Source organism: Megascapheus bottae, chromosome 9, assembly GCF_031878675.1.
Source record: "Megascapheus bottae isolate mThoBot1 chromosome 9, mThoBot2.hap1, whole genome shotgun sequence".
NCBI lineage: Eukaryota > Metazoa > Chordata > Mammalia > Rodentia > Geomyidae > Megascapheus > Megascapheus bottae.
Window position 1 is genome coordinate 66,447,330 of NC_143517.1, and position 27,714 is coordinate 66,475,043.

The 27,714-nt window shown below is 47.5% G+C and overlaps 1 protein-coding gene across 1 annotated transcript in view; it reads right to left on the reverse strand.

Annotated features, from left to right (window-relative positions):
• Positions 1 to 27,714, reverse strand: part of Trappc9 (trafficking protein particle complex subunit 9) — a 433,947-nt gene that overhangs the window by 362,287 nt on the left and 43,946 nt on the right. The window contains exons 8-9 of the mRNA XM_090339457.1: positions 16,169 to 16,385; positions 6,322 to 6,465 (exon numbers count right to left, since the gene is read on the reverse strand). Of these exons, the coding sequence (XP_090195583.1) occupies positions 6,322 to 6,465; positions 16,169 to 16,385 (361 nt within the window). The remainder of the gene's footprint in view (positions 1 to 6,321; positions 6,466 to 16,168; positions 16,386 to 27,714) is intronic.

Below are 27,714 nucleotides of genomic sequence, written 5' to 3' on the forward strand. Positions count from 1 at the left end.
CTCCCCACAGAGCTGGGGTAGAGGGCTGCAGCAGCCTCGTGGCACTTGGCACACTCACTGACACTCACAGCCCCTGCCCACTTGTGAGAGACTGCTTGATCACAGAAGCTGGAACCTGGGGCTCAGCTGGACAGGGCTGAGATGCACACACCAGTCCATGCCAGAAACTCTGTAGCTAGACCCTCCTTTCACAGGATCCAGGAAGGCAGCGGCTGCTCCTGTGACGTCACTTCTCCACTAAACGCTGTGGCATGAGATAGCTCAGACCCACGTCTCTCAGCCTTGCTTCCTATCCTACCTAACTTCCATAACTTCTCAGGAAAGGAATCATGGGACCAGCCACCAAAGACAGACTCATATCTACGTTCTACTATACACTCATTATTTTTAAAATGTATTTAGATGATCCTACCTGAATGTTTGGCTCTCTGGCAATCTGCCAAAGTTATTGATTGAAATAAATTACTGTAAGTTCTTTCAGAAAAAAAAAAAACCCATTCCTCTAAAACCAATCCCAGGATAAAAAGTCAGTTTAGTACACAAGAAAAAAATGAGAGGGAGTCTGGGTACCAGCGGCCACCTGCAAATATCCTCCACAGAACTCATGCATTACAGAAGACACGCATTAGAAGGGCTGGGGATGTGCTTTACTATGGGTTCGTGGAGAAAGGAAGGGAATGGTTCTGGAATGGAAAGCCCCCGGCACCGTGAGGAAACCCACACATGTAGCCAGTGTGGTGACAGCACACATGTGGAGTTGACTCTCCCTTCAGTAAAATGTCGTCTCAGGTCCAGCTATGGTTCACATTTCAAATCTTGGTGAGGAAAGCCATCCTGCAATGGTGGCCGTGCACTTCCTGCAGCTGTGGCCTCAGGTGGGGAAGTCCGGCCCCTGCCCTCTATGCATGTCCAGTCTCTGCCTTGGGCAGACCCTAGGGCACAGGTACTTTTCACCTCTGCCGTGTAACCCACTGGGATAGGGCTGAGAGCTAGACTTGCCCGCTGAATAGGCATCTCATGGGCACGGTGACCGGGGCACAGGCTTCAAAGCCCATCAACTTTGGAGTAAAAGTCCAATACGGCAAGGGACAGGGGCAGAACCAGAGGACTTTAAAAGAGCTTCACTCAGAGTTCCAGCTGGTAAACAAACACATTGAAAAAACACCCAGCTCTTCACATTATCAAGAAAATACAAATTAAAACCATCAAGCGACATTCTATACACTGAACCAGAGGCACTGCTGCCAAAAGTATAATTAGAACAATCCTTTCAGAAGGCAATTTGGCGATATGTCTCAACAGCAATACAAATGCTCAGAATGGCTGACCAAGTAAGCCCTCTCCTGTCGAATTTCTCACCTACAACAAAGACAAAGACTCAAAGGTGTCTTCAGGTAGATAACACTGTGATCTTATCCACAACTGCCAAAGCAAAAACAAACTAGGAAAAGAAAGAAAGCCAAGCAAAGAAACGCACTGATTACCAAGACACTGGGCAACCCTGGAGACCCACACCATGGGTGCAGGACTTCCTTCTGTGGTGAAAAAATGCTCTGGAATTGACTGCTGTGAGAGGCACACATATCTGTAAATATGTAAGAACTGAAAGAGCATATTTTAAGCAAGATTTAAAGGCATGTGCACAAAATGACAAAAGGACACAGGACCAGATCCTAAGACTGGTGTCCGCCTCACAGAAGCCAGAGGAGCAGCAAGGCTGAGCAGTGCGTGTATGGAACCAAGGACAGGAGAGAAGGGCATATATCCAGTCATGAGGCCCAGGGGAGGGGAGGGGAGGAGGGGAGGGGGGGAGGGGAGGGAAGAACTCCTGCTTCGGAAGTGCTGTCCTTTGCACTTGTGACAAGACAGAGGGACCTGGTGGAGAGGCAGTGTCCCTGGAGGGAAGGACAGGCCCATCAGGCCCAGGGAGACAGGTACCGTCTCTGGGGGTCCTGTTCCAGGTGAGATGTAATGATCCAGACACACTGGCACACACGTGGGGGATCCCAGCGCAGGGGGATGAAGCAAGCAGGAGGAGGAGCCGGGATGAGTGGCGGGCAAGAGGGTAAGTTCCTATCCCACTGGCTACAGCCAGCCTCTCTGCAGGCAGCCACCCCTCTACAATCGCCATCCCTACAGTGTCCCTTCAGAAGCACACAAACACGGGGGTGCAATGAGACAGGGAGATCATGACGACAGTAACCGGCTACCACCACTCGCCAGGAGCTACTGCTGAGGGAAACCTAAGGTGGATGCAGGCCACCAAGACCACGTCAGCCTGAGTGGTTCATTCTCCCACATGCTCAGGCCCAGACATCTGGGGTCTGCCAGCTGTGAGTCTGCCTCACCTCAGCAACCAAGGCTTCACACCTAGGAGCCTTCACTCAGCCTCCTTTGTCCAGACTGTTGCCAGCCCCCAAGGTGAGCCTGTCCGTGAGGAAGACCCCCCCCCCCCCCAGTGAAAGGGCATCAGCAGAGCCATGGATGAGACACAACCAGCCAGCAGGATTGAGCATACATGGCTTCCTCCGAAGTGGCAAATGGCTTCCTGGTCCCGTGTTCACAGGCACTGCTGAGGCCTCCACATCCTATCAGGCCCGCGCTCCAACAGGGAGTAGCGGTCTCATGGGCACACTGCAGGAGGATGACATTTCCCCTTCTCTTAAATGGCCATCACAATGCCATAGGGACACAGTCCTAGAAGCACAAGAGAGTAGAACTTGTCCCCCCATTAGGGTGTGCTTACTCTCTCCAGCTGTTCATCAGCCATGCCCCAGGGTGCCCAAGGAAAAAGATGGCAGGCAGGCGGAAGAGCAGTGAGGGAGTGGCCAGAGCTAGGGGACATCAAAATGGAGGGCAGGCCAGTCTCCTAAAGGAGAGGCCACTGGGAGAAAGTCCCGTCATATGGGAACCACTGGTTGTCGCTCCCTCACGTGGGCTCTGGGTGGGAAGCACTTGGCCTGAGTACCAAGGGAGCCAGAGACCCTGTGGGGAGTAGAAGACAGAGCAAGAAGCAACAAGGGTAGAATACAGGAGTGGGGGAAGGAGGAGCCCAAATGTATCCCAGAGAAAGTCTTGATCAGGGACACAATATGATCAGACTTGCAATTAAAGGAAATATAGGGCAGTACACAGAACAAAATCAAATGGTGGGCAGAAGGGGTGAAGTAAGAACCCTCAGCAGAAGTAAGCCTGCCTGAGCCAGAGCAGCGTGATTGCCCCAGAGATGAGGCGGGACTCAGGACAACCCACAGCCCTGGGAATGTGCGCAAAATCACTGCTTCCATGACAGAGTAGGGAGCAACGCCACCAATGAGAATGGAGAGATGGGGGCTGGCCACAGGGAAGCCAGAGGCTGCCTGGCTACATTCTCCGCTGGCTTCATCAGTAAATGGCCCTTCACGCCCAGGGCTGCACACAAAGTGCCCTCTTGATGTTGATTGTGCAAACCTCTGAGTGTACTTACAAAGAAGATTATTTGGTATGTGAGTTATTTCTTGATTAAATCATCAGTTAGCATTTAGAAGCCCAAGGCAGTGAGAGACAAACGCATGACAGGCAAGTGGCAGGGCACCATGTTGCATGCCAGTTCCCGAGACATCACAGCTGCACACTGCTGGATACCCAAAGTGGGTGCAGGAAAGAAGCCTAGAGACTGAGGGCCATTTCCAGGTGCTGTCTGTCATGGGAATTTGACTGCATCTATACTCACACCAGCCTAGCCAGACACCTGTGAGCATCTCAGCAAAAGTGGAGGGACTGAGACTAAGAGCCAGATCCTGACCTCCTCTACCCTTCCTACTGCCCCAGGGAGGAGGCTGGCAGGCTCCACATGGCACACCACACGGGTCACCAGAGCTAGGCCTCTATATGGCTGCGGCTGAGTGACAGCCTCACCGTGGAATCTACATGATGGCAGCAAGGCACTGAGGCCCACCCTACCCACCACCTCAGGTCTGGGCTTCAGAACATTCAGAAGCCCAGTTGTCCTAACCACTGTTCTGTTCTGTCCTGTTTTATTCCATTCTGTTCTGGTTTCCCCGGCTTCCACACATGAGAGAAAACATGCAATAAGTGTCTTTATAAGAATGGCTTATTTGAGCCGGGCACAATGGCTCACGCCTGTAATCCTAGCCACTCAGGAGGCTAAGATCTGAGGATCAAGGTTCAAAGCCAGCCTGGGCACAAAAGGACCTGAGACTCTTCTCTCCAATCAACCTCTAGAAAACGGGAAATGGGGCTTGGTTCAAGAGTAGGGCAGTAGCCTTGAGCTGAAAAGCTCAGGGAGAGCACCCAGGCCAAGCACAAGCCCCATGACCCAAAAAAAAAAAAAAAAAGAATGACTTATTTGAGATCTGAGGATCACAGTTCAAAGCCATCCCAGGTACTAAAGAACATGAGACTCTTATCTCTAATTAATCACTAGAAAATGGGAAATGGGGCTGTGACTCAAGGGATAGGGTAGTAGCATTGAGCTGAAGAGCTCAAGGACACTGCCCTGGCCCAGAGTTCAAGCCCCATGACCAACCAAAAAAAAAAAAGAAGCTGGAAGTGGTGCTGTGCTCAAAGTGGTAGAGCACTAGCCTTAGGCTGAAAATCTCAGGGACAGCACCCAGGTCCAAAGTTCAAGCCCCAAAACTGACCCAAAAAAACCCTCTGGTTATGGCACTTAACATGATGTTCTCAATTCCATCCATTTTCTACTAAATGATGTAAGTTCATTCTCCTTTGCATGACTAACCCATGAGGCCTGAGAAAATAACAGCCCTATGAATCCATTATGACAATGTCATGAAGATCCTGCACCTGCACATTGACCAGGAAACCTCAAGAACCATGACCACACCAATCCCCACAACACATAATACAGCCCTGGCTCTAAAGAACACTCCAGAAGTCCTGTAGTTTACCTTTCCCCCACCCCCCAAAAATAGCAAAGACCCTACAGAGCCTTGCAATATGTGAGGCTGCTCTCTTGCACAGGATGGGAGTCAGGGGAGAGGGGTGGGGAGAAGAGGAAGACACCCAAACCATGTGCGTGCAGCACTGCTGCCTCTGCCACCTCTCCTGCCTGCTGCACTCCCAGACCACATCTACAAATGTCACTGCCAGGCAGCTCTGCAGGGAAAAGGTCATCCACTGAGTCAAAGTAACGTCCACTACTAGATAGCAAACTAGCACTGAGAACTTTTCCACATCCTACCTGACCACAGGAGAAAACAGAGCCTCATGAAGGACTTAATGATTGATTTGCTGGTACAGTGGTTGGTGGGGAGGTGAGTAGAAAGATCCTACAGTCCCCCTGCCTTCTGTCTCCTCAGAAGACTCCAACTAGCCAGACACGGCAGATGCGTGTGCTTCAGGACAGAGCAGGTGGTCCAACAGTTTACGAAAGCCTAAGTTCTGCTAAGCATGATCTCTAATAACTATTAGGATACCATAAGCACTTTATGGGCAAACAAATGTTCCTGCTACCTACAAATACCACTTACACTTCAAACTCTAGCTAGCAATCATGCTGCTGCTTCCTCAAAGACAAAAGGCTACTTTGTGCCTGGCAAGAAGCACAGACACAGGAGAGATACCAGCCACCGGGACCCAGCCCTATGCAACAAAACCCTGGAAAGGAGGAACTGCTATCCTAGTTGCCCCTGTCCCATATCTGCCTGACCAAGTCCCGGGGCCTGGCAGGCATCCAAGTGGAGGCAGTCTCTTCAAACCTCACTCTAGGAACACCATGGAATGAAAAGGCCTGCAGAGACTAATTCCAACCTTCACGTGAAGTCTACTTTCTCCTCCTCCAGAACCTCTAGTAGAACTCAAGAGACAACAAAAAGAAAATAAAGTGAGGGGGAACTACTTTCAGGATTCCAGAGTAGAGAGAAATCAAGACAAAGCACAATGACCCGAGGCCTCTTGCCAGAAAAGCAATGCTCCTGTCCACTGAGCTGCATCCTCTGCACAAGCCTCTTACCTTAGCAGGTAATTAAATACAATGCAAGCAAAGGCAAGGCAGTGCCCTGAGAGCTGAGGAAGTGAAAAGCGGAAGGCAAGAGGGTGGAATTGGCACCTGTCACCCCAAACAACCTCAAAGCCAAACCCACGGTTTTCATGAACTAGACAGTCTCTCAGTGACATCTCGTTAGAAAGAAACCAAGTCTGAACATGAGAAGGGCTATCAATGTGCGAGAAGTAACGCACCTACTACCTGATGATGTAACTGTAACCCCTCTACACATTATACAATAAACAAACAAATAAATAAAAATTAAATGACATTAAATTAAAAAAAAGAAAGAACCCAAGTCTGAACACACTCACCCTGATCTGACAGGAAGTCCAGCATGGTCTGCAGAAGAAAGGACAGGTGTCGCACAGCCAGGGCAGGGTCCCCCATCCTTCGGGAGGCGTAGACCAACTCGTGAAGCAATCGCATCTGGACGGCCGCCCAGCCTCTGTGTGTTCCTACAGTGAAAGTCACAAAGTGTCACAGAGAAAACATCCTTACTGTTACGTGGAAGACTTAGCAACTCAAACCCAACAGCCTCAACCTTCAAACTCAAGGACCACAAAAAACATTCCCCTGTGTTTAGAGGGGGGAGGGGAGGAGGAGAGGTCAGTGGAGACACTCCTGATTGGCACATTTTCAAAAATAATTCTCTCTTCAAAGACATAATTTCAAAATACTTCATGAAAAACAACTTCAAGAAAATGCTGGTGCCGATGGGCTTTCAGTATCAGTGGTGAAGGAAATTAAATGTACAAGTGCAGGGTTTGCATAGAGGTGGAGGGACAGAAGGCAAACAAATGCAGCAATGGTACTCACTGGACACTATGTTGAAAATTAATAGTACAACTTAGGTGTGGGGACAGGAGAGGAAAACTGGGAAAGAATGAAGGAAGGGTGATGTCCTAAAAACGAATGTACTCATTATCTGACTTAGGAAACTGTAACCTCTCTGTGCATTACTTTTATAATAACAATTTAAAAAGTTAAAGTACAGGGTTTAGCCAGGCACCAGCTAACCCTAGGATTACAGGCTACTCAGAGGGCTGAGATCTGAGGATCAGAGGATCTGAGGATCAACCAGCCTGGGCACTAAAGTCCATGAGACTCATCTGTAGTTGACACCAGAAAACTGGAAGTGGTGCTGTGGTAGAGCACTAGCCTTGAGCTGAAGAGCTCAGGAACCAAGCCCAGGCCCAGAGGTCAAGCAAGCCCCGTGACTGACCAAAATAATACAGGGTTTGGAGGAGTGGCTTAGGTGATAGAGCAACACTAAGTTCAAGCCCCCATCTCAGACAAAGGAAAGTACAGTATTTCTCTAAGGCATAAGAAGAATGCAGAAGCATGAATGGTTCAACTAGATAAAGATGTTATTAAAGGACCTATATGGCTGTTCCCTTCCACACAATTCAGCCTTTTTTTTTGCCAGTCCTGGGCTTGAGCTCAGGGCCTGAGCACTGTCCTTGGACTTTCTCAAGGCTAGAGCTCTACCACTTGAGCCTCTGCACCATTTCCGGCTTTTGTCTATGTATGTGGTACCAAGGAATTGAACCCGGGTCTTCGTGCATGCTAGGCAAGCACTTTAACCACTAGGCCAAACTCCCAGCCCCTTCTTCCAGCTTTTTTCTATATGTATGGTACCGAAGAATCAAACCCGGGTCTATGTGCAATCACTTTTCCACTAGGCCATACTCCTGGCCCCACAACTCAGCATTTTAAAAATCATAATGGGAAATCTCAATGCATGGCCAACCAAAACACCACAGAAGTTTACAGGCTTTGACTCCACTTCCCTTTTGTCAACAAATACTAATCTAAATGTTCTCCATAAATCCCTTTATAAAGAAGATGGAGCACTCAAAATGTATGGTGGAGTGCCAGTCTAGCAAGGACAAGGTCATGAGTGTGATCCATAGTATTAGCCAAAACAAAAAAAACACCCAGGATTTGATGTGGGAAGAAGCCCCAGTGTCAGGAGTGCCGAGGTATAGGGGTCGGGGATATGTTCAGGGATAACCAGACACAAATGCTAATCTGATGCCAAGACATGGCTGCCTCCACCAAGCTGCCTTGTGCTGCCCCAGGACTCCCGTCCCTGGGGAAGGCTTCACAGAGAGTCCACCTTCACTGCCGGTTCCCCATGCCGAATCACAGCTGAATGCCCTCCACTAGAGACTGTACCCTAAGCTCTGCTCTCAGCATAGCCACGCTGAGTCCTCATCTGAAGCTCAGGTCACAAAAACACAGGTGTGTCCGGCCCATACGAAATGAATGTTAACCAAAACGGTCAATTAGCAAGCACTCCCTGAGAACCTACCACAAGCAGGCATGGGAAGAGCAGGGAGGGGAACAAGTATCTGCCCTCAGGGGCCTCCTTTCTTGTGCCCAGCAATGAGTCCTTGGGAAGTAATGAGAAGACAGAGCAGATTATGGCCGCGACTTGTGGGGGGATAGGCTACCCCGGCTGAACAGGTGGGGCAGGTGAGCGAGGAGGTGGTCTCCAGAAGGTAACCAAACAGAACTACAGGGCACGGCAATCCATTCCAAGCATGGTGACCATTTATCATAAACTCTCCAGAAATGCCAGCTGATAAATGCTAATGATATTATGACTCAATGAATTGAATGTGGTTAACACACAACGCCGGCCTTTGACTCTGGCTGGGAAATGACTGATGGTGCCACCTGTTTTCCTGTCTTTTCCAGAATGGATTCTCCACTTATCAGCTCTCACTAATGAAGTAAAATTACCTGTCTGTGTGTCAAACTCTCCCACTCAGGTCATGACTTCCCAAGTGTGAAGACTGTTATTTCTTATGACAGTGCACAGCCTGGCATGGAAGCAGGCAGTCAACATTACCAGATGAGGACGTGGAACAAGGAAGCAGCCTGTCCCACCAGCACGCCAGAATGGACTGCTCTCCTGAACCTAACTATGGTTGGCTTACAATATCCACTCACAAGGGGGTCTTTCACCCACAACCTCTGCTCATCTCGTCTCCAGCTCTGCCCTGCACAGCCCCCTTCTCTCTTCAGCCCACCAACTGCAGCTGACAAATGCACCTAGAAGCTCATAAATTTGTTCACCCTCAACTCTTCAAAGCCCTTCAGTGGCAGTCAGGAATGCCTCTTCTGCATTCATCCAGGGACCCTAATACCTAGCAGGAGGCCTGGTGTGCAGTTGGTCCTTAACTAGCATGCAGGTCAAGATGAAAGCCTAGCTGTCTCAGACATGCATACTCAAGTACATGAGGCTGAAATGATGTGCCTTCTAGAAGCTGCTATAAAATATTTCAGCAAAGAATGAATAAAGGAAAAAGAGTAAAAAGCATTACATATGTAGTAAAATGTAGACACAATAATCTAGGTAAGGGATTTGTTGCGCTGTTCTAACTAGTATACACTTAGGATATTTCTTAATTTATTCACAGAAATTCTTTTTTTTATTGTTGGGACAATTTATAGAGGGGTTACAGTTACATTCGTCAGGTAGTAAGTGCATTACTTCTCACACATTTATTCACAGAAATTCTTGAAGCTGATGAATACACACAGACACAGACACAGACACACACACACACACACACACACACACACACACACACACACGCACAGGCCCTACTTTCCATCTAGGGTGCTACTCATCTTTTAGAAACCTCCTGGAACACAAAAGTTTCACTCTTCATGAAACAACGAAAAAGGGAAGAATGAGAAGCATTCCTGTAGCATTCCCACGTGCTCAAAAGAAGCTAGGGCTGGGCCAGGCCAGCCACTGGTAGTACACACCTATGATGCCATCTATACAGGAGACTGAGATCTAGAGGATCACGGTTCAAAGCCAGCCTGGGCAGCACTGTCATATCCACAATAACCAGCAAAAATCCAGGCTAGAGGGGCTGAGTGTTTGGCCTAGTGGTAGAGTGCCTGCCTAGCATGCACGAAGACCCGGGTTCAATTCCCCGGTACCACATACATAGAAAAAATCCAGAAATGGTGCTGTGGCTCAAGTGGTAGAGCTCTAGCCTTGAGAAAGCCCGAGGACAGTGCTCAGGCCCTGAGCTCAAGCCCAGGACCGGCAAAAAAAAAAAAAAAAAAAAAAAATCCGGGGCCGGGCGTTTGGCCTAGTGGTTAAAGTGCTTGCCTAGCATGCATGAAGACCCGGGTTCGATTCCTCGGTATCACATACATAGAAAAAAAGCTGGAAGTGGTGCTGAGCCTCAAGTGGTAGAGCTCTAGCCTTGAGAAAGTCCAAGGACAGTGCTTAGGCCCTGAGCTCAAGCCCAGGACTGGCAAAAAAAAAAAAAAAAAAATCCGGCTAGATATAATTCAAGTGGTAGAACACCAGCCAAGCAAGCACCAGGCCCTGAGTTCAAAGCCAAATGAAATGGAAAAACTAAGGTCCAATGCTAAAAAGAAAGAAGCGATATTTAAAAGGATTAAGATTAAGAATCCATGTGTACCATACCACCCCTGGGCATCTGCCCTGAGCATCATGAGTCTGGATATGATAAGGACATCTGCACATCCATGCTCAGTGCTGCACTAGTCACAATAACTCAAACATGGAAACAGTCCAGATGGCCCACAATAGATGAGTAGATCCAAAACATGTGGTACCTACATACAATGGAATTTTACACAGTCATTAGAAAGGCTAAAATAATAATGTCATTTGCAGGGAAATAGATGGAACGAGAACAAATCATGTTAAGTGAGGTAAGCCAAGATCAGAGAAACAAACTAACATGCGGAAGGCAGATCTAAAATGCATTCAGATATGACAAAGTACATAGGGTTCTGGACACTCACATGCAGCGAGACCAAAAGTGGCCTTAGGAGAGAATCACAAAGATGAAATGCCTAAACATCTCTTCATATTCATATAAAATAATATTCACACTGAAAAGAGCTCCACAGATATGGAAACAAAAGACTTCTTGTTTTTGCTTTATCTGAGGATTCCGTAATCCTTATCATACATACAGTGTATTCAAGTGCCTATCTGTGGCAGGTGTGGGGAGGACACAGAATCGAAGGGAAAAGGGTGAAAAAGAAGAGCAGCGGAGAACACTGGACACTGATGAAAATGAACTAGACAGCTCTTGGGTAGAGATGGGAGGAAGACAGTGGGAAAGAAAGAGTGAGCAGATGACACTATACAAAAGGAAATGTACTTATTACCAGACGCACATAAAAGTAAATCTTCTAGGGATATTAATGTGTAAGAAGTAATACACCTACCACCTGACAAATGTAACTATAACCCCTCTACACATTATCCCAAAAATGAAAAAAAAAAAAAAAACCAAGTAAACCTTCTAGGCAGGCACAGTGGCTCACTCCTGTAACCCTAGCTACTCAGGAGACTAAGATCTGAGGATCATGGTTCAAAGCCAGCCTGAATACTAAAGTCCCTGAGACTTACCTCCAATTAACCACCAGAGAACCGGAAGTGGCGCTATAGCTCAAGGGGTAGGGCAGTAGCCTTGAGCTGAGGAGCTTAGAGACAACACCCAGGCCCAGAGTTCAAGTCCCACAACCGACAAAAACAATTGTGTGTGTATGTACACACACATATATATTCTATACATATGTATATATACACATACATATAGATGTATGTGCATATATATACATACATGTGTATGCGTGTGTGTGTGTGTGTGTGTGTGTGTGTGTGTGTGTATTACAGTTCATTTTTTTCTTTTTGTACCAGTCCTGGAGCTTGAACTCAGGGCCTGGACAGTGTCCTGAGCTTTTTTGCTCAAGAAAATGTTGTACCCCTTGAGCCACAGCTCCACTTTCAGCTTTTTTCGCGCTTACTTGGAGATAAAAAGAGTCTGGAAGATTTTCCAGGTTGGCTTTGAACCATGATCCTCGGAGCATGGCCTCTTGGGTAGCTAGGCCCGATTTTACTCAAGCAGACTTGTGGCGTGTGCTCCATGGTGAAGCTCTCATGCTGTCGGGTGGGAACCTCAGCCCCTGAGCACCTACTGCACACGGCAACTGCTGCCACTACAGACCCGTGGCTACACCAGGCTCCTCCAAACAGGTTCCTGGGGAAACAGCTGCACAATCAGCAAACCAGAGACACTTCCCCTACAGCAGCACCAGGAAGGCTCAAATGCTAGCACACAGGGCACGCTGTGGAGTGCCAGCTGACCCCTGCCAGCCCGCGGTGAGAACGATCACTCCAGGAAGGAGACAGAGCACAGCCTGAGCCCAGGAACCCTAACCAGCTACCCTCTCTTCACAGGACTGAGGTTGAGTAGATTTCCATTTCATTCTCTAAAATACATTTAAAATGGTCCAGGGCATTAAGGGACATGGGGTTTAAAGTTATTTTTATTTTTAGATAAAAATACAGTGGATTGACATTTACCATTTTTACTTTATTTGATCTCACTCCCTGGCCTTCTTTCCCTGACCTCTTCCATGAAATGCTGACAAATGTCTCTCCTGAGTCAGAGGCCCAAGTAAAAACTACCAAATCCTTTGCAAGCATGTTGGTTTATATTTTCTAAAAGAAATTGATTTCATACATCAAACCAACAAGTGAAGAGCAAGAAACAAATTCCATTTAATAACTGGCACAGACATGGTACTAAGGCTACCTCCATTATAGGCCAGTTGGGCAAAAGAGATGAAGTAACCGCTGTTCCCATGGGTTTACAGGCTGCTGGGGAAGATGAGTATTGCATAATCACCCCAAATATTTTTTAATCTACTTACAATTTCAAGAAATGAAGTGAAAAAAGAACAGGATTCCATGAAAGAAAGCAATAGAAAGACTCTATCTATCTGGAAGGTTCCATTAGCCTCTCAGAAGGAAGGGTGTCCGGCTGTAACCTAAAGGGTGGCAAGGAGTCAGATAGGTAGTACCAAAGAAGTATAGTATGTCCCTGGAAGGAGAAGAAGCCAGGCAGGATTCTGTCAGCCAAGTATCTCACAGAGATATAACTGGCCATGCTAAAGAAGGAAAAATCAAGATGGAGTCTGGCAGCTTGCTTTTGCCTGGAGTTGCCAGCCTAGAGTTATAGTAAAAGGAGTCCCTTCGAAGCAACCAAATGGAAATTCCATTCTCAAGGCACAGAAAACCTCTTAAAAACCTGCCTCTGCATTCTCTCTATGAGTGGCAATGAGACTGCCCTAAAAACTTTTTCTTCTGTCTTCACAGACACTACTTCACACCATCCAAATTTCTCTATCCTATAGGAAAATCAGGTTGGAATGATAAACTCTTTCTTCTCAAATTTGGGTTCTGTTCTGTTCTCTTACACCAGTTAACCTTCAGCCTCCTGACTGGACATCTCTTAAGTTCCTATTGTTAGGTCTGCCTGGGAGAAATGATTCCTTCCCTTGGCGTTCTGTACACCCTGGAAATCCCCGCCCAAACTGTAACCCTGGCAACTGTCACCTCCCCCAGTGGGAGGTCCCCCAGTCTGAAGTATTTCCTCATCCTCTGAGGTCACATCCGCTTCCGCTGTCCCCCCCCTATATAATGTCTCACTTCCGGCCATAAGCTCTCTCTTCCGTCAGACTCCATCTTGTGCGGCTATAGGTCTGTTTTCTCTCTCTCTCTCTCAATAAACCCCCTTCTCCTGAACTGCGTGGAGTTTCCTTTTGGCTGACCTTACACCTATGATCTGTCCAGAGATCAGTCCTTAACTGCAATCAATACTACCAAGAAGCAAGCGAGGAGCTGGGCTATGGACACACAGCTCCCTAGCCAGGAACCAGCGCACTGCTGCAGGCCTTCCATGCCCCGTTGCTTTTCTTTCACCCCGTTCCCGCTAGAGAAGGCAGCAGGCAGAACACCTCCCCAGCAGGGCCTCTGCAAACATGTGAAGCACCATCCTACGTTTCTCACAAGTATAAATTCAGCCCTCGGAACACGCTTCCCTCAAGACATGCATCCCTACTGCACAGACATAGGCCCAGATCACTGGGCGGCTTGGCTGAGGTCACACAAGCCAGTCGATAATAATGTCTATGGCCTCTGTCCCCAGAGCATACCAGGAGTAGGTTATTAAGTGAAATTGCTCTGCAAGAGGCCACAGCTATCCGCAGTGGATCAGACTCCCCTCTGGGCCTGCAGAGCCCAAATGTGAGGGCCTACCCTCACCAGGGGTCAGAGGAGAGGTTCAGGCAGCTCTAACTGGGCTAATGCCAAGCAAGTGGGGTCCAGTGGCCTGTGCTGACAGTGGCTGGAGGCAGCTGCTCATGCAATACAGCACTGACCCTAGATGCACCATAAAAGTAGCAGGAAACGGCAGATAACGTATGAACAGACACTTTTTGAGAACAATGATTTCTGCAATACCCAACAAGGGCAATTTTAGAATAAAGCTGCAGTAACTAAGACAGTGTAGTTTAAATGAAAGAACAGGCAAAAAGAGCAACGGAACAGAAAAAGAGAGCCCAGAAAGAGACCCACAGAAACACAGTTACCTGATCTTTGACAGAGAAGCCCGGGCAGCAGAACAGAGGAAACAGTCCTCCCAACAGCCACCAGCAAAACAAAGAACATAGAATGAGAGCTTGGGCGCCTTGCAAATATGGGTGCAATGGCTCACACCTGTCATTCCAGCTACTTAGGAGACTGGATATGAGGATCATGGTTCAAAGCCAGCCTAGGCACTAACGTCCTTGAGACTCTTATCTCCAATTAACCACCAGAAAACTGGAAGTGGCCCTGTGGCTCAAGAGGTAGGGCGGTAGCCTTGAGCTGAAAAGTTCAGGGACAACACCCTGAGTTCAAGAGGCACAGAGTTCAAGTCCCACAACGAAAAATAAAAGAGGGGGGAGGAGGAGGGAGGGAGGAATATCAAAATGGATGGCAGACCAGAATATAAAATGCAAACCGCTCTATGGGACTGACACGGGTCAGGAATGAGGGAGACATGCGGGGAGGGGTGACAGTGGTAGAGGTACACTGTACTCATAAATTGACATGTTAAACTAGAACCCCTTTGTCCAACTAACAAAGATAATTAACACTGTTTTTCAAAAGTAAAGAAAAAATGCAAATCCCTCTAGAAGGTTCCAGAAATTTACTCCATAAAACCCCTAAAATTAACATGAGAAATATCTCAGTTGTCTTAGATGTAACACCCAAGGTCTTATTCATGAATGAAAGCATTGACAAGCTAAATGTCATTAAAATTGAAAGCTTTCACACCACAGCTGCAGAGAACACAGACTGTTTGAGTCCCCCTGAAATGATCCTTTGCAGAGAAGGTGACTTCACGGGGACCTGGGAAGAAGAGGGCTGTGATCTGGGGATGCTGGCTGGGCTGGTGAGGTGAGAGACTAGAGAAGCTGGTTGTTTTCTACATCGCCACCTTCACTCACTCTGGCCTGGAACTGAAGCCCACACTTTCTATGCAAATCAGTCACTAAAAGAAAGACATGGCCTAAAGTGGGCATTATATTTGTCTACTTATTATTAATTTGTAGCTGCATTTTTAATTAAATATTGTATAAGTCATTCTGGACAATGTCACCCCTTCCTTTGCTCTCCCTCAGTTTTTCTCTCCCGACCCACAAGTTGTATAGTCATTTTCAACACAGTGTCTAGTAAATTTCACCATTGCATTTGTTCACCATTAGTCCCTCCATTTCTGTGCCCCCACCTTGCCCTTCCAAAGACAGAAAAAAGGAACAAACAAAACAACAACAACAACAAAAACCTCTTGCTTCCATTTCCTACAGTTCAATAATGTTATATAACATTATTAACATTATTATATAACAACCCCTGTATGTTCCTCCCCTAATGCAGCATTTTTATCTGCATTTCCTCTTATCAAGTTAGAAGAGTTGAAATTTGCCACAAAATGCATAGCTCTCTGTATACACACGTACCCATGTGTGTTATTTCTGGTTCATGGGTTTTTGCTGACTTAACTAATTACATAGGTAAATAAGTAGAAGTCATTAGGGACATCAAGTACTTGGTTGTCAATGAGGGTAACAGAGTGCCTGGCCCTCAGTGACATGATTAAGAGGGGAACTGCACTCAGCATGCTTCACCACGCTCTGTAATGCTGTCTTTGTTCTAAGTACAGAGAAGACAGCCAGGGTTTGATCCTGTCATAAAGTTTGCCATATCCAAGCAGGTACTCAAACGCACGAGATTAATGGACCAGATGTCAGTACCTTTGTTGAAGTCCTTTGGGTCCAGTGACAGACTGTAGCCAGGCAGCGTTTCCAGGAGGAGTTTGTAGCAGGCCCTCCAGCCGGGCTCTGCGATGCTGGGGGCCACACACTGCATGGCAGCCACTCGCTTGAAGAAAGCAGACTTGCGGTGGAAGCCAATAAGTTCATAGAGCTCTGAGAGGATGCTGTAACGCTGGATTTTTTCTTCTTCTGAGAGCTGAAGGGAGAAAACAGAAAGTTCAGGAAAAAACACATTAAAAGATCTTTTATAGCCAGGTGCCAGTGGCTCATGCCTGTAATCCTAGCTACTAAGGAGGATGAGATCTGAAGATCACAGTTCAAAGCAGCCCAGGTGAGAAAGCCCATAAGACTCTTCAATTAACCACCAGAAAACTGCAAGTTGCACTGTGTGTGGCTCAAAGTGACAATGTGCTAGTCTTGAGCTGAAGAGCTCAGGGACAGCGCCCAGGCCAAGTTCAAGCCCCACAACCACCAAAAAAAAAAAAAAAGTCTTTTATAAATCAAGCCCTAAAGAGCTGTATGCCAATAATCTACACCTGTAATCTAGCTACTCAGGAAGCTAAGATATGAGGATCATGGTTCAAATCCAAAACAGGCAAAATCGTCCCAACGAGTCTATCTCCAATTAATCAGCAAAAAGCTGGACTGAGCCCAGTAGCAGGGGCTCACAGCTATAATCCTAGCTACTCAGGAGGCTGAGACTGAGAATCGTGGCTCAAGGCCAGCCTAGGCACAAAAGTCCATGAGATTCTGATCTCCAATTAACCATCAGAAAACTGGAAGTGGCACTGTGGCTTAAGTGTAGAGTGCTAGCCTTGAGCTGAAGAGCTCAGGGAGGTGCCCAGGCCCAGAGTTCAAGTCCCATTACCCACACACACACACAAAAAAAAGCCTGCTTGGACAGGAAAGTGAAATTCTTAGCTCCAGTTAACTACCCAAAAACTGAAAGTGGAACTGTGGCTCAAGTGGTAGAGCACTAGACTTTAGCACAAAAGCTCAGGGACAGCACCTAGGTCCCAAATTCAAGCTCCAAGAGTAGCACACAAAAAAGGTGGACTGGAGATATGGTTCAAATGGTAGAGCACCAGCCATGAGTTGAAAAGGCTATAAAAGAGAGTCAGGACCTTGTTCAAGCCTCAGAACTCACACCCACATGCATGCATTCTCTCCCTCTCCCTCCCTCCCTCCCTTCCTCCCTCCCTCCCTCCCTCTCTCTCTTCCCCGCCCCTCACTCTGTCCATTAGACATCAAGGAGCAGGAGAGCCTGGAGACCACACTGAGAAGCTCTCGGTAGCTGCCGTGGGTCCCCTGGACAATCCATAAGCCTGAACACTAAGAGCCTGAGGTCCTCTGCTGGGAAGAGTTTGCTGCCTGGCATGGAAGGCATCCTTTAGAAAAGCAAAGAAAAGGGGCCGGGAGTTTGGTCTTGTGGTGGAGTGCCTCCCTAGCATGCAGAAAGACCCGGATTTATTCCTCCTACACAGAAAAGCTGCAGGTGGTGCTGTGGCTCAAGTGGCAGAGCGCTAGCCTTGAGAAAGCACAAGAATAGTTCCTAGTCTCTGAGTTCAAGCCCCAGGACTGGCAAAAGGAAAAAGCCAGCAAAAAAAAGAAAAGGAACAACAGGCTTTGGTCAAGGACTTCTGTCATACATAACATGACACAGAGAGCCTTGTGTACTAACAAGATTACAAGACCTCAGTGCGTTTTCCTGACTCCCTAATGCAGTAACAACCTATCTTGGTAAGCAAGCCTCTGCCACGTGCCTGCAATCGTGCCGTGCCTAGTTTATCACTACAGCAATCGCAGGCGCAGTGAGAACCTGTAAAGTCACATCACCAGGACTGTGGGGGAAGCCACCCACCCTGTCCACTCCTGCCTACTACCCCATGGAGGAAGGCAGGCAAGCCCATGCTGCTGCCTGAGGAGCTGCTTCCCTCTGCCTGGAAGACGACAGACTAGCAAGCAAAGAGCGGCAGGGAAAAAAAGAGGCCCGGCTCTAGACAAAGAGTGATTGAGCTAAAATCCAGGTGTGAACGGTCTATCTGGTCTCCTCCACCAGCTCTCTGCCAGAGGTGGTCAACCTTCAGCTATATGCTGCCTCTTTCCATCAATGCTGTGCCCTCCAGAGCCTCTAGCATCATCTGCCCCCTACTTTATTCACGTGCATGTTGACCTTCCAGGACTGCCAGAACATTCCATGGTAGTGGTATCATTTCACACGCACACACCTCCACTGCCCTCTCCAGAAGCTCATCAACATGGGATGCTATCCATCTCCTCTACTTTAGCCATTCTTTGGTTTTAATTTGCATTTTCCTGATAAGGACAATGCAGACTATTTTCCACATGATTACTGTCTTTCTTTGTGAAGTGCTTGTACCTCTCCTGATGATTTAAAATTGGGTCGTTTGTCTTAGTATTGCATTGTAGCCCTTCCCTATTTGTTCCAAGTGTAAGTCTTCAGTCTATACGTTTTGTGAAGATTTTCTCCTAATTTGTTTTTCTAAGGGAGTCTTGATAGCAGAAACATTTCATCATGACACACCTCAAAATTCTTTCTCGTATGGCTTGTGCTTTCTATGCCTTTGCCTAAAAACCTTCACCTGAGGTCACACAGGTACTCTATGTGTTCTTCTAGAAGCTTTATGTTTCAGTGATGACCCAGCGGTAGTACTTCAAGCTTCCTAGAACCCCGCTTCTGCTTTCCAAACGTGCAGATCAGCCACGAAAGGACTCCAGGGCAGAGGGAACCCGTCCTGGCCAGGACTGGGGGGTATGAAGGAGAGGAAGGACCACGTAATGTTTCCATCACACATGTGCCAACTCCTAGGCCCTCCCCTCACCTGCCAGGGGACAAAGATGACAAAAGATATTGGGGGACTCACACCTGTAATCCTAGCTATTCAGGAGGCTAGGATCTGAGACTCTTAGTTACAAGCCAGCCCAAGCCAGCCCAAGTCTCATCTCCAATTAGCTAGGGGAAGAAAAAAAAAAAAAAAAAAAAAAAACATGGCTCAAGTGATAAGGTACCAGATATGAATGAAAAGAACTAAACTAGAACACAAAGCCTTGAGTTCAAGCCTCACACAATACCTGTGCATGGACACACACACACACACACACACACACACACACACAATAGTGATCTGAGCTAGCGGCCTTAATAAGCCAACCATTCAAATAAGAGTGATAAGATTCTAAGCCCTGACCTCCATACATCAGAGTGCACGTGTCATTCCAAGGAACCTACTTAGACAAAAAGTAATACTTCCCTCCTTCTCCTCGTCATTTGACTGTAATAAGACTGCAAAAGAGAAGCACTCTGTTGCAAATGGAATGGAAATTGCTTGGAGCCTGTGGAGAGAGCTAGAGAGCTTTCCAGCTCCAGGTGGCCACTTGACCTGGAAGCTTCTTGTTAGCTTCAGTCCTGGGAGCCAGGGATGGAGCTGCACCTGGCCAGTGGACCAGTAGACATGGCAGCAGTAGCACAAGGATGAGGAAAAAATGAGAAGATCCAAAGCAGAAATTTAAAATCGAATCAAATCCCCAAACTCATTTCCAATCGGCTGCTCTTTCAGGGAGCAGTGCTCAGAACATGTTCGTTCTAATTCTCCAACAGGCCTCACAGTCACGAAGTCCCAGCCAGAGCCCAGATGGTAATGGAAGTTCCAGCATGAGTGGCTCAAAGATAGCTCAAGACAAGAGGCTTTCCCCACAAGACGCCCTGCTGCGGAGCTCTAGCAGTAATGTGCCCTCCTGCTGCCAACAGAGTGAACTTGGACCCCTTCCATCCCACTACAGGAAAGAAAGCAGGCAGCACACTGGTGGGGGGGGGGGGCGCTCATCCGGCAGAAGGCCTGAGGCCCTAGGCCAGCCAGTCCTATCACTAGCCCCCACTGTCTGCCCCTATGCTAAAGGAGGAAGGAGACTGTCAAGTCCAATTCAGATTACTGATAAGAATCTGCTACCTATGGACAGGCAGCACAGACCTAAAATCCTCAGTGTGTGCCCAAGAAATAGGTTAAGACCTTTAAATCCACTGGCTCCAGCCAAATTGGCCAGGCAGGGAAGTGAGGCACGGTGCCTCAGCTCTCTCAGTGGCCTCTGCAAACACAGGAAGGAGTGGAGACCTAAAGCACTCAGGGATCTCCCGTGAGTCAGCCTGGAGAGACGAGGCATGCTCCAGTTTGGAGATCGTACACCATTTCTCTCCTCAACTATGCCCAGTCATAAGCACACGGACAGACAATACTTGAAATTACACCAAATTTCCATTCAGCTGAACGTAGTGGTGCATGCTTATAGTCTCAGCCATCTAGGAGGTGGATTCAGGAAGTTCTCTTGAGCCCAGGGATTCAAGACCAGCCTGTGGCAGAACTAAGTAAACATGGCTGGACATGGTAGTTCATACCTGTAATCCTGGAGTGTAAGGCAAAAACAATCTAACATCAATCACTCCAGCAAAATTAGTATCAACTCCAAATCTTCACGTTGTACATTAAAAATGGCATAAGCAAAGGAAGAAAGCCAAGATAAATCACTTGTCCCCAGACAACCCATGTTTTATTAAAAATTCTTTATTGGAATGAAATTTGCCTAATTTTTTAATTAAGGCACCAAGCAGAATAGAAGTTGAGGGGGCCTACAGAGTAAGAAAGGGGTGAGACAGGAAAGCAAGAAGACAAGCTACACGATCATAAAATTCTCACCTCATAGAACCTCTCATCTAAGCAAGACACGGACGCAGATACCTCTCCTACTCGGAAATAGTCAAAGTAAAGCACAACCACAAAACAAAAAGTCTACCAACAAAAGAAGTCTCCTTCCTGGAGAAGGAGACCTACGGGCCCCTGGCTGCTCGCATCCAGCATGCACAGAGCAGAAGACAGCATGATGGCGATACCAAAGCCCCCTGAACTGGTCTATAGCTTCTGTTGACAGCCACAGTCAGAACCCCAGCCGCCTTCTTTGGAAAAGTGGGCAAACTGGACCAAAACAGGCAGGCCAGTCTTGGAAAAGAAGCACAAAAGAAAACATACTTCTCCAAAGTATGGAGCTAACTCCAAAGCTGCAGTGATGCAGATCATATGCTTCTAGTCTAAGAACAGGTGCATGAACAAGGCAGAATAACACAAGGGGGGGGGGAAAGGAGCCTACGGTGATGGTCCACTCACTTACTGCTAGCCCTCCAACATCATTTCAACAAGGGTGCTGGATACCGTGTATGAAAGAATGGTGTGAGCCCTACCTCACAAGAAAAGGAAGCCTATAAAATCCCTAAAGTAAAGCATACTTATCTTTATGGCTCTGGCAATAATTCCTTATATGTAATACCAATACATACAATAAACAAAAACACAAACTAGACTTCCTCAAAATTCTACTGTGAAAGAGACGGTGGAGAAAGTGAAGGCAAGCATGGTGGAGACATGAAGATGGCTTGCGTCCAGGAGTTCAGCACTAGCCTGAGACCCAATCTCAGGGGGGAAAAAAATCAGCAAAGAGAGCTAACATCAAAATGGGAAGAAAATTTTGCAAAGCATAAATCTGAAAAGGGACTAATATCTAAAATACACTAAGAATTCACAAGCAAATAATACAAAGAAAGAGCCCAATTAAAAACTGACAAAGCTGGGCCAGGAGTTTGGCCTAGTGGTTAAAGTGCTTGCCTAGCATGCATGAGGACCCGGGTTCGATTCCTCGCTACCATATACATAGAAAAAAAGCTGGAAGTGGTGCTGAGGCTCAAGTGGTAGAGCTCTAGCCTTGAGAAAGTCCAAGGACAGGGCTCAGGCCCTGAGTTCAAGCCCAGGACTGGCAAAAAAAAAAAAAAAAAAAAAAAACCTGACAAAGCATTTATAGGCTCGATTGCACAGCATGTACTTAGCATGCTCGAGACCCTGTGTTCAATCCCTGACATCAAAAGTATGTGGATAAAATGATTAAAGAATTATGATCGCTATGTAGCCATATAAAAAAATATATGTAGGCATATAAAAATATACCAGGTGAGGCAAACCAAACCACAATGACAAGCCAGCCATAACCAAAAGATAAAGCAGGGCAGGTTCTGGCTGACGGGGTCTAGGAAATCCTGTGTGTGCTGACAGAGCTAGAAAACGGTGCAACTGGCTTGGGAAATAGTTTCAGAGTTCCTCAAAAAGCTAAAGCAGGCTGGGCACCTGGAAGGTGTGAATCTACTCAGGAGGCTGAAAGCTGAGGACCATGCTTTAAAGCCAGCTGCCCAGGCAGGAGATTCTCATTTCCAATTAGTCTCCAAAAAAGCTGAAGTACAGCTGCAGCTCAAGTACAGCACTAGCCTGAGCAAAAAAAAATCTCAAGGGCAGTTTCCACACTCAGAGTTCAAGCCACAGGGCACATACATGCACGCACGCACGCACGCACGCACGCGTGCACACATACAGAGCTAAACGGGTTTAAGGCCAGAAATTCCACTTCCAAGCCCACATCAAAGATGACTGAAAACATGTTGCCACAAAAACCTGTATGCAAATGTTTGTAGCAGTATTATTCATAACAGCCAAAGGACTGAGAGAAAAAAGGAAAACACCAACATGCACCAATTGATGGATGAATAAACAAAATCTGGAGTAGCAATTCATGGAATATTATCTGGCCATCAAAAGGCATCGTTTGCACGACCTTGTGGACAGACCTTGAAACCATTCTGCCTAGTGAATAAATCCACCCAAAGGACAAGCACTGTCGTTTATGGCAGTAGACAAGTGCTCATTGCACTGCTCTGGCAACTTTCCTCAAGGCTTGAAGGCCTTCAAATAACAATAAGCTTGATTCATTTAACAGGTACTGAGTAATGAAAACGACCCCTCACAGGACAGGCTTACAGGTTCAGTGCAGAAACAGCTGAAAGCTTTCAGTACAGCACCTTGCACATCCACCAACAGCCACTGTCGTCACTGCTCCTCCGAGGCACAGTGCAGACAGAGAGCAGAGAAGGGATTGTGTGTCAGGGCAGACTCCAACCTGGGCATCCAAGAAACATGAGTACATGCCTGGACTCTGACAGCACTGCCCGAGCCATAGACATGAAGACACAACCCCAGCTCCCACACCTGCATGCACCACTAAACTTTCCTAGTAAAAAATGTATGACCCTCACATGGAGCCCGGCTTTAACCTCCAAAGGTGAACAGAAGTTCCAAAAGCAATACATGTCTGCTATGCACTGTTTCCACATGTATTCACATTCAGCCTCATTCCAAAGAAGGATCCAAAACTAGCTTTGTAAACCCACACGATACTCCAGCAGTGACAACACAAAGATTAAAATGGGGGTGAAGAGAAAACAATGGTTACATGAGAGCAGAGAAAAGTGAGAGCACAGCGCCTGGCGTGCCCTGTGTGAGGGGAACAAAGCGTGCACGGACGCCCCTCTAAAACAGCTAGTACAAGGGAAATGGAGTGCAGTGTGGGAAACGGGGTACAGTGCCTGCTGCTGGCAGGGAAGGCTCCAAAGCCAAGCCCATGCCCCCTCTCTGGTCCTCTCCCTCCCTCACTGCTCACTGGGCTTCAAGGACTGGGTCAAAGCTCCACTTCTCCATTGCCTCCTCATCCAACGGCGGCAGGGAACCACTGCTCTGCTCACTTTCTACTTTGTCTTTTCACTTTTTCCCTCAAGAAATTTGTTCCTAGGCCTGTTCCCCACCAGCCCCTCTCTCCAAAAGAACAGAATGACAATCTATGTCATGGATTCTTGGTCACCCAGATATTTCTCAGCTCCCTCTCCTTTCCATCCCTGGTGAACAAGCAGATTTTCCTCCCTCGTGTGAACCAGGAATTGCTCATGAGCCGAGGGCCCTGAGAGCCGAGGGCCCTGCCGGCAAGGCCTGACCTGTGCCACATTCCTCCCCTTCCCCAGCCCCCCATGTCTGACTGCTGGCCCTGCAAACCAGCCCTACAATGGCTGGGAGCCAGGCTCTTGCAGGTTTCCTTAGCAACAGCTTCATTAAGGAACCGCATCCAAAAATGTAAAGAGGCTGCTCTTCCATCAGAGCAGAGCGGCCTGCAGGAAATCTGAATGTCTTTGAGGAGAAATGTACCAGAGACAAAGAGGGTGCAAGGCTGAGTCAATGGTGTCACAAATCAACATGTTCTTTTTCAACAGTTTGAAATCATTCCTGAATCTTCCCACATCTGGGAAGGGCAGATTTTTGTCTAGTTTTTCAAGCAATTCTTTACTCACTTTCTCTCCTGTCACTTGACATTTCTACTGAAGAAAAACAAGTCTCAATCATTCTGGTTGCTACCTGGTGGATTTCAGAATCATGTTAACCAGATTGCAATCTCGGGTCTGGACGGGGTGCAGCGAGCTGTGGAGATGCTGTGTGAAACGCCAGCAGCCGGCCACCAGCAAGCCCGCCATGGCACCATAACAATGCCGCGGCAAGCTTCTGTGCACCTAGCAACAGAGCAAGAAGCTCTGTTCACACCTTCTCGTGGCTACAGAACTCACTTTCCTGGGATTAGTATCACTAGAGCAGACCCAACTAGAAAATTAGCCAAACCTGGGGCGGGGGGGGAGGGAACGTTTGTTTCCCTCTACAGAAAGGACCCAGTGAGAAGTGTTCCTGTGTCTATCTGCTCAGAATCTGTTTCTCCATTCAGACCTCAAGTTCAGTATGTCTGTTGCTCACTGGATGGTCAAGAGGAGGGAGACAGCCTGCACAGAGCACTGTGGAGTGCAGCGAAGGGCAGAAAATCCTCACAGGGCTTTGGGCAAGAACTACCTTCCTTTAGCCCAAGGTTCTGCTCTGCACATAGGAATGGCTACTTTTAGAACACATAATTGTAGGATGAACCGTTATTAACCAGCCCGAGTTGCTGCCTGCCCCACACATGCACTGAATGCCCTCTCTGTGCTCAGCAGGGTATCCAGATCTGGACATGCATTGTTCCTAGGTAGAGGAAGAAGGGGACATCATTGTTTCTGCTTTACAGACTTGGAAGTGGAATGAGATGTTACATAACTCCTCCTTAAGTCTGGGGTTGAAGCCCAGGCTCCTCCCGCCCCAGCTCTACTTCATCATCTGCCTACAAAACGATCTTGTCTGACACACAGATCTGGACACAGCTGGTAGAAAACCAAGAGCTTGCTGCCATTTGGTAGTGCTAGTTAGTTGTCACAAACCAGGTACCCTGACCACAAGGGACAGGTCAATCCATGCCTCTAACACACAATAGGGACCCTGCACCCAATTCTGCAGAGACCTTTCCCAACACCAGTGAGGCCAAAGGCACTGCTTATCAGTGTTGAAGGTCATGCAGGGATTTGTTTTCTTGTTTGGTGTTATGCCAATCCTGGGCATTGACCTTTTTCACTGAAGGCTGATGCTCTGCCACTTGAGTCATAGCTCCACTTTTGGTTTTTTGGTTGTTACGTGGATATAAGAGTCTCAAGGCTTTCCTGCCCAAGCAGGCTTTGAACCATAATCCTCAGATCTCAGCCTCCTGAGTAGCTATATTATAGCCATGAGCCACTGGCACCTGGTTTCATGCAGGATTTTTTACAAGCAGTATCAGTTCCTTTCAAAATTTCACATTTGCCCAAATCATTCCCCAGGAATAGATTCAAGTCATCAACTCCACAATGGAACACACTTGATCAAGAACCAAAAGCTTGTTCTATTTCAGAAAAACTACGTCCCTTCTTTTTATTGTGATTATAAAATCCCACCAGAACTCATTATTTCTGCCTGCCCATCTGGCAGAAAAACATCCAGATGAGTCAACAACGGCAAACCACCGTGCAGAGGAGGAGAGGCAGGCAGACACCCTGGCACGGCTTCCTGAGGCCTGCCTGGCCCTTCCCGTGGGCCTCTGCTGCCCTCTAGTGCTTGGAAATGGCAAAGCAGTGCTGTTCCAAGGCAGCACACGCTCACATGTGGAGGAACACTTTTTCTCCTAAGAAAAAAACAAAATTTACGTCCATGCCCACCAGTGGAAATGTCTCAGCAGAACCAAGTTTTGAGCATTAGTTTGCAAGGACAGTGGTAGTGGGTAAGGACCCTCAAATCTTAAAGAGGCAGCTACCGAGATAACCGTGGCTCCTATCCTGCCCAGAATCCTTCCCACTGGCTCCTGCAGTGACTCTGCTTCGCGCCTTTGAAGCTCTGTCTCAGGCTCTCCCTCAAAGCCCTGCTCCTTCCAGTCTCTCCAGAGGGCAGCGCTGAACCTGCAGCAGAGTCAGTCTCCTGACCACAGTGGACTTGTGTGCTGCTGTTTCATGGGAAGAAACACCAGAAGGATCCCTGAGTGACTGCTGCTCACAGCAGAATGGCCTCCTGGCTCCTCCTGTGGCCTGTCAGGAGTGGCTGTCAGCTCTCTTCATCTGCAAGTAGGACAGGTGCCCACATCGGACCAGCTACCCCTGAAACACCGTCTCCTGACTTTCCCTCACAAACGTAACTGCTCCAGCCGCTGAACGATGTCTGTTCCCAGGTTGTAGACCCAGCATGGCATCTGCACCCCGTAGCCTTGGCTCAGAGGCTCCTCAGCCCTGAGGGCAGGGTCCTTTCCCTCCAGGGTCCCCCAGAGGGGTCTCAGGCCACACCTAGATCTCATATAGAAATGGCAGAAACCTCCTGCTGTTCTCTGAGCACCCTCCTAACACAGCACCTACTTGGCTAGGGAAGGACACTAAGCCCATGGGCCCTCAAAAGTATTTAGTACGTGACAGGACAGACGTGTATGCTTCTCATTTGTTTCCTGAGGGCCACGTGTATATGGGTTTTTTTCTGTTTGGGTAATTTTGTATTGTCTGTGAATAATGCTATCAATGTCCAAATGTCCCTTGGCAGAAGAGAATGGTTTCCCACCTGCTGAGTGCCTGGCTGAGGCCTTCCCACGAAGACCCAAGTCAGGCCAGCTCTACCTACAATCTGCACTGGAGGATTTTACACAATCCACTTACAAGTAGATGTGTTCACGCTTTCCTACAAGGCCTAGGAAGGTCAGCCATAGCTAGCCCAGGGTAGAACTTCACATGTACACACACATGTGCACACAAGCGCAGACGTGAGTGTACACACACACACACACACACACACACACACACACATTGGCTTTCACGTGCTGGGATGTGGCAGGAGCACTGGGTTGCATCCCCAGCATTACTCCATTTCAGATCTAACTAACATCTGCAGGTCCTACAAGGCACTTCTAGAATCACGTGTGTTGTAAATCCAACACCCCAGACAGGCCCACAAATGGCAAATACTTTGCAAATAACAAAATACAGGCAGGAGCCAGGAAGCATGGCCAAGAATGCCAAGTAGAAGAAGGCAAAGTTATTTCTCCAATTAAAAAAAAAACGTTGACAGGACAACAAATTCCAAATGTTGAAAGTAAAAAACAATAAAATGAAGAAGTAAAATATACAAACAACAGTCATTTGGCTGCTCTCAAGCTATAACCCCATCATTTTATCATGCCATGCTGCAAGGAGCATTGCAAAATAAACTGGATTAGAAGTGAAAGACTCCCCT